This window comes from Melopsittacus undulatus, chromosome 7, assembly GCF_012275295.1.
Source record: "Melopsittacus undulatus isolate bMelUnd1 chromosome 7, bMelUnd1.mat.Z, whole genome shotgun sequence".
Taxonomy (NCBI): domain Eukaryota; kingdom Metazoa; phylum Chordata; class Aves; order Psittaciformes; family Psittaculidae; genus Melopsittacus; species Melopsittacus undulatus.
In genome coordinates, this window is record NC_047533.1 from 12182393 (window position 1) to 12200985 (window position 18593).

General features: G+C 42.1%; 1 protein-coding gene across 1 annotated transcript in view; it reads right to left on the minus strand.

The window, feature by feature from the left end:
* The window catches only part of TBC1D14 (TBC1 domain family member 14), a 73560-nt gene extending 61582 nt beyond the window's left edge, over positions 1-11978 (minus strand). Inside the window, exons 1-2 of the mRNA XM_005148504.3 lie at positions 11641-11978; positions 5547-6282 (exon numbers count right to left, since the gene is read on the minus strand). Of these exons, the coding sequence (XP_005148561.1) occupies positions 5547-6282; positions 11641-11683 (779 nt within the window). The 5' untranslated portion in view covers positions 11684-11978. The remainder of the gene's footprint in view (positions 1-5546; positions 6283-11640) is intronic.
* Positions 11979-18593: the final 6615 nt, after the last annotated feature.

Sequence of the window (18593 nt, forward strand, 5' to 3'; positions counted from 1 at the left end):
TGTGAGACTTTTGTAACACTTCCCACCAACCACTAGAGAAGAAACATACATATTTGACTTAATGTAACGTAGTAACTAGACCATATTAACTCCTCACTTACTGCATAACTGCATTACTAAAAGAACAACCCCAGAACTCTGAAGTACCACTGAGCAATTTTTCCTTTAACTTCCATAAGGACAAAAATAACCTCAGCCAGCCTCTTAATTTTTCTGCTAACTGAAAACAGTTTCAAACAAACAGGACTTCAAATAAAGCAGATTTTATCTGCAAAAGCCACTTCCCTTTATTCCAAAGAGCTTTAGTGCAAAATTTAAGGCAGCACTAGCAGAACAGTCATTCTAAACAAAAGCCACATTACTTCATGCATAAAGGGAAAACAGGGATTAAAATTAATGTGGACAGTTTCAGTTCAACACCTAGTGGAGAACAGTCCACATGACAAAGTTCAAAGCACACCAGATTAGCAGATAGGAACTCTGAAAACTGCATCATACAATTTTCAACCATTATCAAAACAAAAAGGCTGGTATCTTTATACGAGTCCAACCTTGCACCTATAGAAGACCTGCATGGAGAGAGAATAGTTATTTCAAAAACATTCTGTGAACTTTTATCTTTTCCTACACAGTGATGTGATAGTAAGTAAAGATGAGAGGAGGAACACTAGTCTTTCCCTTCAAACAGCCAGAAAGTAGCTTTCAAATAAGTAGCATCCAAAACGGTGCTGTGAAGACTGCAACATCCATCACCTGAACACCTCATGGGCTGCTGAAATTTTGTTTCCAGCATCATCTGTTAATGCAGATCCTCAGTACCTATGCTGCTTCCCACACCACTGTGACATAAGCTCATTAGCCTTCCTCCCCATACCTGCAACCCTTTTAGATGACCATTACTGGCAACCATTAGCTCTATATGCACTCAAATAAAGTAGCAGTGAGGGACATAACCTCCACCAAATTCCTCTTTTCCCTGCAATAGGAAAGTGAATCCTGGGGGACAGGCAACCACAGCTCCCCTGCAGGGCAGAGAAGCAGCCTGTGCTGGGTGTCCATGTGTGTTCCCTCCATCAGAAGGTGGGAACTTCTGGACAACATCTGCAGCTCAGATAGTTTTTATTCACTGGTGGTTACAAGCTGTGTACTCACATCCTCCCCCACAGCTCTTTCTGTCCCTCCTCCTACACACTTCAGTCCTGTTCTCAGCCTGTCTCCTCCTGAACAGCCTAGGTTCTATTTAATAGGCTTCATTTAACATAAAACAGGCACAGAAAAAGAGACAACATGATATATCAAGTTTAGTATCTCACATTACTCAACCATAAGGATTTTCATCCTTTCTCTTCCCTTCAGTGGTTAGTGAATTCCCTCTTCAGAGAGACAAAAATGGGAAATCAACGGTATAATACTCCATATTATTCTGTCTTCCTTTGAACACCAAAATTAGGGAAGTACAGTAAGCTGTCCTCTCATTAAAAACAAAATGTAGCATTATGGAAAGGCCCTATTTATTAACACAGGTGACTTACCTATACTATCAAAATTCCTAATGTCAGAAATCCAAATTACGTGACCAGTCACCTGAAAACACATGTATGTATACATGATGTAAACATATCAAATTCACAAGATTTCAGACTTAATGCTGAAGCCAGTAGATATTATTTTGAAAGTTAAGCCTTTTTGCTTATCAGATGACAAGTAAAGCTACAGTCTGGACTAGGTCTGTGATTCTGTATGTGGTATAGGGTGTAAATCCTGCTTCAGAAGCTCTCTCTCAAATACAGAGATTCTTTGGAAACAGAAGAAAGCTCTTTATTTCATGCATAGTCCCTATTTGCTGCAGAGGTTTCCCAAGATCTGCTACACAGCACATACAGATGAAAAACTTTTAGGAGTAGCCTGAAAGAAGACCCAAATTCCTGCAAAAAGCAGAAAACATCCATAGCAGTAGACTAGATAAAGACTTTGGATTCCTGTAGTTCATGAAAAAAGGAAGGGATCTGCATGGCTTATTATTTAACTGCACATACTCCTAGTCCTTCTTATGTTCACTCTGTGCATAACCATAGAAAGCCTCATTCTCAGTCTCCAAAACAATAAATTAAAAGGATAAACGAAAGTACAGCTTCCACACTCAGATCACAACAGTCCTGACTCATCAAAGCTGTTAAAACCCCAAGCATTTGAAGTCGTGTGTTTCAGCAGTGCTAAGCAGAAGCAAAGTCCAAAGGTAAAACTCACTAACCAGAGCTACTCTGGGTCACTAGGGCGAAGGGACAGACAACCCACCAGCTCTTTAGTCACCCAGCTATTTATTTGCTCACCCTGTTTCTCAAACCAGGTTCCTGCATATATTCAAATGAAGGAAATTAATTCAAACTCATGCATATGAAAGACCTCCGGCCTTTTAGAGCTGATACAAGTACATGTGACACTGGGAAACAACCAACATCAGGTTTCTTTGCCAGCAGTCAGCCTTACACCTGCTTTCAGAAGCAATACAACAGTTTCATGTGCTAACCTGGAGGCTTATGAGAGTACCAGTACCCCACCTAGCACTGTACCCGTGATGCCTTAAGCTCTTTCAAGAGGAAAGCTATGTGTAAGCAAGCAGGAAAGTGGCCATTTTCACTTTGGATCTTCCTGCCACACCCAAAGAGGCATGTACCAGCCTGAGGAAACAACCAGATCTTTCCAAGGCTCCATCAACTGAAGAGACAGCAACCAAGCCAGAGGAACCGTCTTGCAGATGTTCTTCACTATAGTGCTCAAGAAGGGAGGGCAGGAGCTCTCCATTCCCAAGTGCCCATTAAATGATATCTAAGTAGCTTAGGTGCTACTGGAAGCATCTGATTTTTGTCAGTAGTATCAGGCAGCTACAAATCTTAACTGACATATCCGGGGCAAACTCGGTCTTGACAAGTTCAGAGAAGCTAACACATTCTCAGATGCCAGACTGGATTCAATGCAAGCACTGCTGTTTCAGGAAGGAAGACTTCTCCTTTTACCAAAAGTCAACAACTTAAGCTGATTCATCTTCGCTCTCAGTGGTTCAAACCCATATCCCATTACTCACAGGAGCTGTCACAGAGCTATACATGCATATTAAAGCTGAGAGCCCCTGCACTGGAGCTTTATCCCATCACCATCAGGCTGCTGGAAGGCAGAAAAGGTATGTACAAACCACTCAGGTGCTTGTTCTTCCATATTGCACACGAGTGTGCCTACCGCTGACCAAAGCCAAAGCAATTTGGCTGTCTCCTGCCATAGTTCATCTTTGATTTTCGAAAGGGAAGTTTTGCACACTTAACCTACAAGACGGTGAGCCCCAAGTGAAACTCCTTTCAGGACAGTGTGAAGCGCTAAGGAAATGCTCCTCTCTGGGGCACTGTTTCTACCTACCACTGCAGCACTTGTTTATAAACTACTTTCAGAAGCTACCTCCCCTCAGTGAGTTGGTCTTCAAAGATACTATTCCAAATGCCTCCTCCTTCCCTAACACTATACATAAACCCTGGCACACAACACAGGCTCAGCTATGTAGGAAGGGCCCTAGAACCCTTCAAACAAAACAGTGCAGGGCCCAAGGTCATTTACTGACCTACTCATTTAAGCCCTGGGAATGAATCCAAGAAGCCCATAGAAACTGCAGTGAACAGGGACTGTACAGGATCATTAGAGGAAGCAGCTACAACCCCATGGGCAGCAGATTGCAAATAACAACAAAAAACAGCAACAGCATGTTTTGATCCTTAACACTGTTGACAGCATAAATACAGATAGCATTCCCCATGGCCCAGAAGGACCCTCAGCAGCTCCCTGCTTGATCAACACCTGCGAAACTCAGGAACAAGTTGCACAGTGTATGAGAGTGGATGCATAAAACATGGGGAGGATGTGCAAGTACAGACAAAAAGTGACAAACTCTTGTTCTCAAAACAGAGCAGAAAGTGGATGTTAAAACAAAAGATATTAAAAGCCAGGATATAGACAGAGCAGCTGGAACTTCAAAGCCGATCACCTAGTTTGAACTTAATCCTCATATTCATACAATGACATCATGTGGTAACCAAGATTACCTGTTCTCCATTTAAAAAGTAGTAAGGACAGCCTTTGTTTTCTGGAATTCAATGTACCTGAAAAGATTCACATTAAAAAGCTCAGTCTAGCGAGTACCACAGATTGTTTAACACTGGCAAAACCACTAGAGACCACAGTAGAACAGAATTTGGACAGATGACTTTATTTTGTTGGATGAGTAAAGGTGAGAAGTGGTTAAACATCCTACTTTGAGCAGAGTCTGAATGTGCTTGTTCAACTGTGCTCCCTCCATGCTGAAGGGCAGCATTTGTTTGAATTAGCAGTTGTGCTACCAGGACTGGAAATAAAAGCTCACGCTTTGAAGTGTTGAGAAGCCTCCTGCTTCAGAATTAAGTCTGGCTCCATGGCAACAAACAGAGAGAGGTCCACAAAAGCTTCAGCACCTCAAACATGACTGGTGACTAGAGTTCTACTACACAGTACTTTAACCTAAGAATAAAAATCAATGAAGGCTTCAGCCAGTTTAGTATAGCTAAAGAAACTGCTCAAGATTTGCAAATAAGGCAAATAAGGCAGCCTTTCGAAGGATGATGTCTGCCAATTCTCTAAGTATTTTGTCAGCCTATTAGTCTCATGCAAAAACAATTTTACATGAAGAAACAGAGATTAGCTGAAGCAATCACACATTTAGAAAGGTTAGATACAGCCAGCTGTGCTTGATGTCTAAAGTTTATTTCCAGAACTGTTTCTTCAACATCGATCATATTTCAGAAATTACATTCTAAAAAATAGATGTTATGAAGGCTTTAAATAAAAACAAACCCCCCAAAATAGACCAGACCTTTTAGTCATTCACCACTTTCACTGGGTATCTGCATTTGGAACATCATGTTTAGAAGGTTGTGTAACTGCTTTGAGTGGCCAATGCCTTCACTCCAACAACGGAGTGATAAAAATGTCAGATGTTATTGGAAGAACAGCAGTCACACGAGTGTTTAGCAAACATTTGTATTTTAAGCTTCACATGCTTACAATGATCAACAAACTACTCCATCACTGCTAGACTACTTATGAATCCTTATATGTTAAAGCTCTTCAATAGAGATATGGATCCTACCTATATTTACCTACTTATCTGACATGAGACTAAGGATCTTGGCCAAAATCACAAACAGCATCACTGGAGAAGCTAGGAAGAAAACTGTGGTTCAGGAGAGATAAAAAACTTGTTTATAAGTCATTTTCCTGTAATGTAAAAGGAGTCTTTTAAGAAGACTTAAGATGTTTCTATATATTACGCAGATAATACAGAGTAGGATTCAGAGCCTTAGTCCCTAGCAATGTTTGCCTACTTACTCAGAACAAAATATGGTGTTAATACCTATTTAGATTAAAATAGCAAGCTGATAAGTCTTTCAAAATAAAATATCACCGAAGACCTCTTTCCCATGATCTTAATCTCAGTGTTAAAATACAAACACATTTTATGGAAACATTACCTGGCAAAGAAGTTTGTAAAAGGTCCCAGTATTTTTCGTTTACTATCCACGTCCGTCTCATGACAAAACTCCTGCAAGCTCTGATCATTGGTCTCTTTACTGGAATTCAGGGTAACATCTGAGAAGTGCGCCTCATCAGTCTCAAGATTCACAATTGCACTTGAACTGCTGGTGACCACAAAGTCCAAAATGTCTTCATTGCTAACTGATAAAGTTGCTGACAGTTCTGTGCTAAGACTAGAAACACTACAGACAGAGATATCATCACTGCGATTCAGAGTTTTTGAAGTTGGACTGTAAAGTTTGACGGTGTCATAACCAGTTCTGGGGAAAGTAGAGGATTTTCGCACAGCGTGGTCGTGTTCAGCAGTCAGAGGATGTGGAGGCACATAGGACGGCAGTGTGCATGCGCTCTGAAAACCCCTGTCAGGCACAATTTCAGGTTCCGATTGCTTTCTCTTCACGTTTAACACACTGCAGTGAACAGGCTCTGGATTTCCTATTTCTAGAGTTGGAATCCCAGAATCCACTGATTTAAGGCTATGATAGTCTTCTAAAGCACTGGACAGCTGGCCAGGCCCATACTCAGGCAATGAGAGAGATCTCGGGGTCCCAGAGTTCAAGTTGTGAAGGCCCTGGATGCCGCTGCCCACTCCTGCATCCAGAATTCCCATGAAGCTCAAACCATTCAAGGAGTTGGATAAATTTACATCAGTTGTCTTGGCCCAACTGGTAACTGGTTAGAAAGAAAGAAAAGACAAGATGATGAGTTTGCAGGAAGGTTGTGGTCTGTTCTTGGCTGTAAGTGAGATATTTTTTGTTTGTGCTGTTGGGTTTTTTTTAAATACACTCATTCCTGTCATCATTTAGGTTTTAAATTAGAAGCTACTCATATTCTCTTGCACATGATCACTACCCCTTTTCCCTGCTTGAACAAGCAAGACAATGGCAACTTAAATCAGGCTTCTAGAAAATGCAAAGCATGAAGAGCTTTTCATAAGCAGTCTGCATACCAGTGTTCACTTAATATATATCTCCTCAGAGTGAAACCACATATAGAAGCTGTAGTACTTAAATGTTCCATGTCAATATTAAGACAAGTATTTTAAAGTTATTTTTACACCTACATATTTTTATACAGTCCTAAATGCATATTTAGCAATGTTGGGAGAGGGAGGAAGGGCTACAAAACTTCTTTCCATACACTTAGACCAAAACTTTGAAGTATTCATTTAAGCAGAATTTTTTGCAGTCTTCTGGAAACCATAAAACTGATAATAAATTTATCTCTGAAAATGAATGTATAATATATGAGTTTTGCATTAAGCAAGAAATGCAGAATCTGAATAGCTATAAAGCTATCCACTCAGTCAATGCTTTGACAATACACAGGATGTACTTCATGTGTAGGTACAGTAAAACTGACATTTGCCAATATATTCTATTTGCTGCACTCAGGGATCATTATCCTTCATATCTGCAATGAAGGATAATCTCCCCAGGGTTACTTAACCTATTGGTTACTTTGCCAGCAGGTTACTTAATCCAGCCTGTGCCCCACTTCCAGTCTAAACTTGAGTGACCCTCAAAGAGAGGGCAGTCAAGTATGAGCTGCAGGTTGGATGCACTGGGCAATTGTTCCCATGGGCAACTGCAGCCCTCCGGAAACGTGGAACACCATCAGGACTGCTGCCATGGCTCTCAGAACTGCTACTGACCCTTTAAAACCCTACATGCTTATTACTGTGACAATACATACACCTCCTTTGTCCAAATGAAGTTAAAATTATGTACAGCTGAAGTTTGCAATGTAATTACTCTGCAGCAGTTGGCAGAAGAAATATGCACATATTGCTTAGTTCCTTCACTCTGAAACAGGCTGGGCTAAGTGTGAAGGAGTGAAGAATGCTCCTTCCATCTTGCAAACAGCTTGCTTTCTACATAGAACTTTCTCCACTTCCTGAAGCCTTGTGTCCTGCTTCTGATCCCCTATTCTCTCCCAAATGTTAACACATAATTGAAGGTGCCAGTCGTCCTCTAGGAGGTCCTCCCCACACTCTACCTTTAAAAAAAACCAACGCACGCCACTCCCACAAACCAAAGCAAAACCCAAACATCTCATTTGGGAAAACTGGCTCCCCTCAGTAGCTCCAAACCACGGGGTAATGGCACCTAAGTCCTGCCAGACACCAGAGATCAACATGCTGTCTGTTCTTAGATCTGAGCCCATCAATACACTTTGGCACTGTGATACTGACAGGCAAGTGTCAGAAAACATATTTCAAACATATTCCACTGGTCCAAACCATAACAATTTCTTCCACAAGCCTTCAATCATATGAAAAGTTCATGAATCCAAACATACTACATATGCTGTACCAACTGTTTAGCTTACTACACAATTGCTATTCACTGGCTGATGACACCACAGTTCAGTCCACTCCTAAGTGTAGCAAAAAGTCAAGTAGAAACAACCCTGAAATCTTTCAAACCTTTTCATAACTTTCTAACAGCTAACTATGTACTACCCATCCAAATCAATCAATGCATCAATTGCCTAATACTTTGGATAAGCAAGGTTTCAGATGTATTGTTTTGACTAAAAAGCTTGTGAAGATAAACACTTTTCTTAGAGTTGCTATAGCAACTTTTCTTTTTTCACATTACCATGGTTTGAAAAGTTTACATCCCCTGCAATTTAAAGACATGTTGTCTCAAGACAACTAGCATACCAAAATGTATATATTACAAACCAACCTCAGTTCACTAAATTAAAACTGCAAAGGCCAGCAAAAAAGTCCCCCAAAACCTGAACAACAATCTTTGAGTACAGGCAACAAGCTGTTCTACCTAGAGAAGTCAACTGTGAGAGTCAAAGTGTACAAGTATGACATGACATGGAACATTAGATGTAATTACTGTAGCATATACTTGGATCTTGGGCTGTCAAAGCTTCTTGACTGGATTCACTTATTTTTCTAATTCAAGGCTGACTGTTTTCCTTATGCTCACCCACACCTTCATACACATTATATTGCTCTTTAAATCAACAGCCCACCCAGCTCCAATGTTACTTTAAAGCACAGACACACATACACCATGGGCCAAAACAAGGGTGCAGGTGTTCACTTTATCACAGCTCATGCTTCTGAGTGCATTTGGAAAACACAGCCCAAACAAAGTACAGAAATGTAATGAGCCAGGAACAACTTTGATGGTGCTTGGATAAATAGCACAAGCTTGCTCCCATTATGAATTCCTCCAGTGACTGCCCTCACTCCTACACCATGATTTTCCCAAGCAGTAGCCAGTCCTTGGTTTAATTACTAAGCCTACAAATGGTAAACATTCCAGTGGCCTTGGAAGAGCCAGTAAGTCCAGCAGCTCAAAAGGCCAAACAATTCTGTAAACCAGAGAGTTCAAAGAGAAGTGAAACTGAATTTCCATGTGGGGTACTGGAGCTATTTTAACTTGGTTTGGCATTTTTTTAAACAAGAAATTTAACAAGAAGGATCCTTTAAACAGGCAACCAGCAAATGCAGAAGTATCCAAAAGCTACAGCTTGTTGAAGCAAATTATGCAATAACAACCTACAAAGGTTTTACACAGTTCAGCAAAACTGTAGGAAGCTTTGAAGTATACCCATCAAGGGCTTTAAATGACAACTTGAGATGTAAGCAGCTGTCAAAAACATACATGAGAACTCCTTGATTCATTTTGCATTGTGTGGTTGTAAGACTTTTTTAAGGATGTAGTAAAGTGGTATTTATACTCCTTATTTTACCTGCCTCACTGTTCAGTGCAAAATCTGACAATGTTAAACATTCCAAGTGTCATGTGCTCCAATGCTAACTTCTTTCCATAAATCATTTACTAACATATCTTTTTTAACGTTATCATCTTAATAACATCTTGAAGTGGTAGTAGTATCATAAACTATTGAGAAAGAGTAAGCGATTGTGTCTGCACAACATTCATAACCCCCGTGGTTTACCTAAATCCATTTATCATCTAAATATTTCTATCTGTAAAGTCCTAACATCTTGTGCCTTATAGGAACCATGATCTCCTGTTAGTACCATAGAAGATAGAGAACACGGGAAAAGGAGATAGGAAAACACAGCAGAGGTCACATGTGGCAATGGCTAGTCAATTCTTTCAACATAAGCACTAAGGGACAACAGATAAAGACAGCTTTGTCGTCAGGTTCCAAATTAACATCAGGATGTAGCTATTCACGCTAAGGGTAGCTGAACCGTGTAACTCCTCGCCACAGTACACGGCAGATACCAGAAACTTACATGTAAGCTCAGGGAATAAAAAAAACCACTCAGGACTCCTAAACAAAAAGAAACTCAGTAAGTCCCTGGACTGTAAGTGGCAGAACTCAATGGAAATATCAGTACACATTCATCCTGCTTTTAGGCCCTCTCCCAGGTAAATTCTTCTGTCTAACAGATGGCGTTGCTCTGTCCCATTATGGCCGTCTGTACGGCCTCACATTCCCCAGATTCTCATCACAGCATGTCCTGACAATAACCAGCAGCTTTAAAACGTCGCGACTTTGCCTATTGCTCAACCACACAGAGGGAACACATCGTGTTTGATCTGAATTAGTAAGATCTAGAATAAATTAGCTTTTTAACCAATTGTAATGTAAAATTTAAAGAAAGCTAACAGCAATGCCGAACCATTAGAGTAACACAAGGATCACTTGTGCCACTTGTTCCACAACACAAGTTCCCTGTGTCTTGCAATGCAGTTTAGGCAACAAACTTGTTTAGAAGGAAGGGTAAAACAGCCATCACCAAAACAGGATCTATATCTTCTTGCCTCTCAGGAATGACAAGAGGGGTGATTACATCTATTGCTCCGTTCTCAAACAGTTAACATCTCAGTTTTCATCACACACAATTTGTGTCTCTTCAACACATCTTTGCCAACAATTTTTTTTAAAGTTTTTAAAAGCAAGGAATTTCCTTTATTAAAATGCTGCAAGCGTTGGGTTTTCTCTTCTTAAAGGAAAAAAAAAATAAGGGTTTATACTCTCTTTGGCAACATTTTTGTTGCACATACCAAGAAACACACTGCTATCAACTGCGACTGCAGGTGACCTCGGTGCACAAGGGCATCAAACCCAGTTTTGTTTATTAAACATTTCTCGGTTCAGACTGTTTATGTTGATGCTTTAACAGCCACAGCACTGCCAACAGGGGAGAATTCCTGAGGCTGCAAGTCCAGCTTTCAGCAAAGCGTGAGATACAGCGATTATGGCTACAGACATGAGCACTGCCAAAACTTAAATGGTAGGAAAAAAAAACAAAGTTGGGATTTTCTTTTTATTTTAATTAAAAAGTCTTTTATCTGACTCTCAGCAGGCACCCTGCACGAAGCCTGGGCTTTAAAACTCCGGCTCAAACAGAGTGCTTGGGAGAGCGATCGTAAGTAAATCATTCACTGCTTTTCCACTTTCCTGCCATGTCAGGCAGGCAATATGAGTCACAGTGTTCCTCTAAAGCCTCTGTTAGAAAAGCTTTTTTCCTCCCCACACCGGTACGACTGAAAAATCCGAGGCCACATTACATTACATTAGCAGCAGCGCCATGAGAACTTCACCTCACGTTAGCTGCAGTTTTGTCTGGTCTTTGGGGATTGCCTAAAAGACTTCAACTAGAAAGAGAGGCAGCCAGAGATGAAAGTTGTTTCCCCTACACGGGCTTTGAGGCTGACCCGACACTACGAAGGTTTCCGACCCGGTGGCCGTAGTTACAAACGGAAAGAAACGAAAACCCACAAGCAGAGCCGTCCCCCAGCGCCTCGGGAAGCACCGCTCACCTCCTCCACGGTGCTCAAACCAGACTCCGGCGGCCCCGAGCCACTGCTCCAACTTCTGCAGGCAGCCACCGACCCTCCGCCGCAGCCCAGACCCGGGAGCTGCTCCCCACAGCCCGCCCGTGGCACCGTGCTCTGCCCCTCATCTCAACAGGTACCACACAACACCCCCCGGCCCCAAGCGCAGCCCGAGCCCCAGCAGCACGACCGGGCCGGCCGCCACCCGAGCAGGAAGAGCTACGCAGAAGCTCTGACACCTCACCGGGGTACTGCTGCCCTCCGTCGCTGTCTTCATGCTGGGCCATGCCCAACTCGCCCCACAGCTGCCGCTGCGAGACTACGAGATGGCTGGCAGCTGCGGCGGACAATCCATGTCGCTCTCTGGTCCCAGCGGAGGAGCGGCGGGTTCAACGGAGGTGAAACGGGGCTGCCACCACCCGCCGAGCACCCTCCCCGCACGGCGCGGGGCCTCCCATGGCGCCCACCCCTGCGGAAGGCAGGGTACGGTACGGTACGGTGCTGTTCAGCGCACACCTGGCTGCCAGCACAGCAACAGACTCCGGTGCCGGGACAGGGGCCGGGCTCCTCCCGGGACGCTACAATCCCGGCAGCCCGGCCTCGCACCGCCCCGCTGCCGCTCCCCCTCCTCAGCTCAGCGGAGGGAAGCACCGCCCGCCGGGGCGGGGAACGCCTGCGCGCCGGGGGGCGGGAGCACGCGGGGAGACGGCCGCCATTTTGAATCACCTCAGAGCGTGCGGGTTGCTAGGGGAAGCTAGTGTGAGGTGTTCGCGCCTGTCTCCGTTATGGCAGAGGTCAGTGGGATGGTCCCGGGAGCGGGTCGGAGAGCGGTGAGCTTTAACCGATGGTGCTCGTTTAGAGGAGATCGTGCTGGAGTGGAGCTGCTCTGCTCCTACCAGGTGGCTGCAGCCCTTCTTTGCTACTGCTGGTGGCAGCGCGGAGGGGCCAGGCATAGGGAGCAGGTCTGTGGAGGGGATGCTTTTGTACTCCCGGCTGCGTTTAAGAGGAAAGCAAAATTCGGTGTCTTGTGCAAGTTTGGACTGTGGAAGGTGTGGCGAATCAAGTGAAGGTGTATCCTTAGCTCTGTGGAAGTGAAATGTAGTGTCTAAAGTGAGGCTCTGGGCTCGTAATTGCTCTTCCAGCATGTTTGTCTTCCCTTTCTCTTATCTTTACTTTTCATTTTAACCTGCTCCCTTTTGGTGTTTGCATAGTGAACTTGCCGTGCACACTCCTTTCTATTCCCATACTGGAATCAAAGGAATTGCCAGCAGTCAGGGCCTTACAGAGGCAGAGCTTTCCTGTTCCCTTACCATCTTTGAAACTCGTTATTGCCTTTTTCTTGCACCTAGACTAAGTGAGCATGTCTCTAGAACAAGGTAAAGTTGCTCCCCATCTTAACTGAGGGTGTAAATACCACCACTTCATGCCTGTTATGTCTACCCTGAAGCTGGATGTGTGAATGCAGTAAACACACGAATATCTAAACTTGTGTTAGTGTAGTTAGTTCAGTATCAATAAGAGCAAAGCCAAGATTATTCAGGCTTTGATATGAGCAAGTTGCACCCGAATAAATTGCTAGAGGCCGAGGTAAATTTGCATGGAAATGCTTGCCACTGTGACCTCTTTGACAGCAGTTCAATGATATCAAGATGAGAATTCTGTTATTCAAGTATGTGCTGAAAACCTACTATCAACCAGAAATTTTACATCTGCAGGCAATGTATGTGATTGGGTCAGAGACTGATAAATACCAGAGCTTACTCTGCTGGATTTCTGAGATGGGTATCAATATAAACAATTAAGATAGGCGCTGATTTTTCCCTATCTTTCCTTAAAAATCACTGCTACCTCTGCAAGACAGCTCACATATTAAAAGGTAAATAAAAGCAAACGAGCTTTGAAGCACTATTAACTTGTTTATATGCAAGAGACACACTATTTTGGAGTGTATGCTCTTACTAATTCCCTTTTCAATATTAATATTTTCCTTCTAGTTTTGAAAGCAGGCATCAATTCTTCTGTTGGAGTAACCAGAAGAGTGCATTATCATGGTGTTGTCAAAGTTATTAAGGGTAAATTAAGGTAAATAACAGAATGGAAATAGTAATGAATTCTGTAAGTCTGCAGAGTGTCTCCATAGGAAATAATGATACTCCCACCTTCATAATGCTATTTAGGTTGAAGAAACTATTAGAGGAGCCTGCTGGAGGAAATCCTCTGCAGAGCACAGAGTACAGCTGAAAAGTTTCACGCAGGGAGTTAGGCACTTAAACACTTGCGCCAGCACTTACTTAAGGATAGAACTTTGCCTAGCAATCATAATACCTTTGAGATTCTAAGTGATTTATTTTAGTGGATATTTTCCATTTCCAAACCACAGATGACTCTTCCTATTAAGCTGGTAGGATTTTTGATACTTGTAACAGAATTGTTACTGTTCTTTCCACTATGGAAACATGAAAGCACCAGGGTACCAATGTGCTAGGCAGCATAACAATATCAGGGTCAGCCTCAGAAGGCTTACAGAAAATAACAGCCTAGTCAGTATAAAAAAATACCTTTTATTGCATGTGAATGACCATATAACTTATGAAAAAGGGGTAAATAGCATTTCTGGTTGTTCTGAGCTATTAGCAAAAGCTGACTTGTTGCATTAGTGGTTAGCATCAGTTCTATTAAAGCCGTCTCTATCTGAGAAAACTTGGTTTCTGTCTGCAAGTGCTGTGTATTACTATTCCTCTACTGGTAGAAGCTGAAGGCAGACATTATGTGACTAGATAGAGCGTCACACCATCAGCTTACAGAAGTATTGCATGGCCTAATTATTAAAAGGAAGCAGAACAGGAACTACCACTTACAGGAAGTATAAATTAATAACCAAGTACAAAGGGGATCTTTAGTGCCTTTAGTTCTCAACTGTGCAGAATTTAAAGTTCATCCAGAAGAGCACACTGAGAAATCAAGTCTTCCTGTTTTATCAGATGGGATGTAAGTAAATCCTCAAAAGTATGGTAAAAACAGGCTTCCCAAGGAAGTGGTGGAGTCACTGTCCCTGGAAGTGTTCAAAACCTGTGTAGATGAGACCCTCAGAGACATGTTTTAGTGGTGGTCTTGGCAGTCCTGGGGTAGTGGTTGGACTTTATGATCTTAAACATCTTTTCCAATCAGGTTGATTCTATGATTCTAAGAAGTCAGTTGTGGTTCTTACTGAGCATGGTTATTATCAGTTCTCTACCATTGGTTCAGCTGGGTAAACCTGTAAAATACTTAATGTTGTAAAAAATCTTGGAATAAAATCCTGATGTTCTGTTCAAAATGTCTTGCCTATCTATGGCTGTTGTATAGAAATGAAGCACTGTATAGAGCAGCCTTTGACTGGCAACTGATGTTCACCTAGTGAGCAAAAGACATCAGTGTGGTCTAATAAAAGATCAGTGCTAGAGCATTTAGTTTTGTGAAAACATTCAATTCAAAACCTCTGTCATACAAACTCATGTTTATGCCAGTGCTATGGTTACCGTGCAAGAAAGCATGGAGAGTTTCTGCCCTGTTTGTCTGATTTTTCAGAAATACACTCCATGTGAAAATAGCATGCAGAGTTAATAGTCCTTCCTTCATTCCTTTGGAGTCACAGGAACAGAAACACAAGCTTCCCTGCATGCTTATTAGGCCTGTAGATGTGGGAAATCATCTTCTAGGCTTTCAGTTCTGTTTTGAAGCTGCAGCAATTTTGCAGTGGATACAACTTACAATTTATTTTTTTTAAGAACTACATGGGAACATGTAGATTGAATTTTCATTCATCAGGAGCCAAGTATGATGCAAGCAGCTTTCAGAGACAGCCAAACTGTTTCAGTTGAATCAGCGGTGCAGCTCCCTGCCCATCCAGAGGTCAGGAGTTCCCTGTCATAAACTAGAAGACATTTGAGTATAATACTTTTTCTCTAGTTAACCAAAGATTTGCATATCATGAAGATACAGCAGTTGCACATCATTGAATACTAGCTGATCAACAGCTCCTGCCTCCATTTCCCATCACTGTTGTTTACTGCAGTTTTAATTCACACAAGCAAGAGAGCAAGTATAGCAAGTGATGGATAATCTCTGTTCCCATCTGTCATACTAAGAGACAGAAGAGTTCTCTCTTGAAGGTAAGTGCTAGAACAGAAATGAGACATTAACCTTTTCCCTCCTTGCTTTACAGAATTACTTGTATAGTAAAGTAACTAATGCATGCTTTATAGCACAGAAAAAGGGAACAATAAATTCAGGTTTGTACTGACTTGTAGTAATGAGAAGGATGATGATTTGATCAAAAATATCAGTAACTGAGAAGCAAATGGTGATGTCTTTGACAAATGGAGAGTATTATACTCTTCTACTTCAAATTCTTCACATTAATTTTGTCCACACTAAACAAGGATTTGTCTTTTGCATGTCTGTGTTTGACAGCAGCCCATCTCCAGCACAGCCACCATCTGCACAGGCACTCCTACTAGCAATGAAACATCCAAACCATTTTAAGAGGTGTTGGATGAATCAGGGACAGCTGGAGAATGTGCAATTAGCCCAAAGGCTGCCTCCTCCTGTAGGAACTTAAACTTGATAAAGGATGAGGAACATGAAGGCAGATCTCTACCTACCATTACTGTTAACCCTTCTGTTACCTCTGGATACTAATAGACTTACATGGTTTAAAAGTCCCCTCTGTGAGACACCAAGAAAATGAAGAGCAAGAAAGATAGGGGAAGGCAGTGTGAGACTTCCCAGCATGATGGAATTGATATTACTGCAGCATGATGCGTGTGGCTGGACTGTTCCTATCACTGTCTACAAGCTGTTTAAGACACACAAAATGAGTAATAAGGTGTGAAGGACTATACAAACTAAAAATATCGCTGCTTGCATTAATATCTCAGAATTGCAGAAGCTTTAGTGCCCATAAATAACTGCCAGAAATCTTCCAAGGAACTCATGTTGTGGATCTTTACTTACTGTAAGATCACACCAGAGAAGGAAATGAGGTTTTTGTTACGCAGTGCTTCATAATGCAAAGTTGAGATGCTATAGCAGAGTTAGTCTCTTAAACTAGCAAAATTTAAGTTACATTTCCAAAAGCAAATAGATCAATTCTGCAGCACAGAAGACATCGCACCCAACATGTGGTAATGTTCTCCTGGAATTCGCTAGGGAAAAAAGTACTGCTCTAAAAATTAGTTGTGGTCTACAACTAGTAATGACGAATGAAACCCAAGTAACATTTAGTTTGGGCAGATGACAGATCCAGTTATTATGTCTCTATGGATCTGCAATGTATTGAATCAAATTATAGGAAAATGGAGAAAAAACATTTAAAAAGCACAAGTGATTCTTAAGTCTTCTTGAGCAAAACTTTGTTGTCAAAAAAATAAGGGTTCCAGACTCAAAATTATGGGCCTGAACCCCACTGTGAAGACAAAAGCCAAGCATCCATACAAAAATAAGAGGTTGCAAGAGAAAAAAGGAAAAATCCTACTGGAAGGGTATTACGAACACGAAATTGAAAGGCCTGGCTGATTAAATGTAATTCCTTTATCGAGTATCTTCTATAAACACAAAGAAAATATACTTGTTATATTTAATAAATAAAAATAATTTATGCCTCATAAGTTTGGACTACCAGGTTTAAAACATGCTAGAAGGATGCAGACCTGTTAGAGCAAATCCAGAGGAGGGCACAAAGATGCTCTGAGGGCTGCAACACCTCTCCTATGAAGACAGGCTGAGTGTTGGGCTTGTTCAGGCTGGAGAACGAAGGTTCTGGGGAGACCTTAGAGCAGCTTCCTGTGCCTAAAGGGGTCCTACAGGAAATCTGAGAGAGGGACTTTTTACAAGGGCATGTAGGGACAGGACAAGGTGGAATGGCTTTAAACTGAAAAAGAGGAGAATAAACTCTTCCCTGTGAGGGTGGCAAGACACTGGCACAGGTTGCCCAGAGAAGCTGTGGCTGCCCCATCCCTGGCAGTGTTCAAAACCAGGTTAAACGGGGCTTGGAGCAACCTGGTCTAGTGGAAGGTGTCTCTGCCCAGGACAAGGGAGTGAGAACCAGGTGAGCATTAAGATCCCTCCCAACCCAAACCATTCTGTGATTCTAGGCACTGATGAACAAAAGTATTCACCCAAGGGCCTTACAGAGAGCTATTTTCCATTATTTCCCAAGTGTGTATTCATGTGTTGTTTTCATCGCACCTCTAATTCAGGAGAGTTGGAATCATTCCTCAGGGAACCCCGTCTGGCTACAGCTGTAAACTTACAGCAACACATTGCATGCATCCCCACCACACTGGATGTGAGCTACTGAAAACTGGCTCTTTTTTGCTTTTCTATAAAAGGAAGACCTGGCCATGCATGGCATTAGGATTATGCATTGTCACAGATGCAGTCTGTCTGAAAGCAGAAGATACTGTCCATTTGATGGTGAACACAAGCTGAAAGCAGAAACAGAAGCCTGCTACTTTAGATCCCTTACTACATAAAAGTTCTTTAACTGTTATGTATGACAGGGGCTGGGTTTGCTCAGGTTTGCATTTAATTTTATTTATTTTGAAAGAGGTCTCGTTTTCTCTAAACATGAAGCTGTTGTTACGAGTGAATTTTTGGAATAAGATTATGAAGCGGGGACGAAGCTTATTTGTGTGCTTGTCTTTTTGTTAAGAACATATGCAATGTATTTAATTTTCCTGCCTTGTACTGAAAAAAAAATATTAACAAGCGAGAATAAAAAAAGTGATGCAAAGAGAAGGATTCCCAAATTAGCTGCCTCCTGCCACCTCTCCAGGGTGTTGAATGGTTAACTGCCATGGGAGCTGCAAAGAGGATGGACGCTTGCTTTTTACAAGGAGTCAAATGCAAAAGATGAGGGTAATGGGCCCAAGTTAGTCCTGGGGAGATTCCAGCTGGACACAAGTGGAAAATTTTTCACAGTGAGACCAATCATCTATTGGAATAACCTCCTCAGGAAAGTGGTGGCTTCCCCAGTGCTGGACCTTTAAGATACAGCTGGACAGCGTGCTGGGGCATCTAGTCTAGATCATGTTTTGCCAAGAAAGGTTGGATGGGGTGAACCTTGAGGTCCTTCCAACCTGGCATTCTGTGATTCGGTGTTGTATTTAAGTTATCTATGTCAGCTAAAGAAAATGAATGCGCACACACACCATC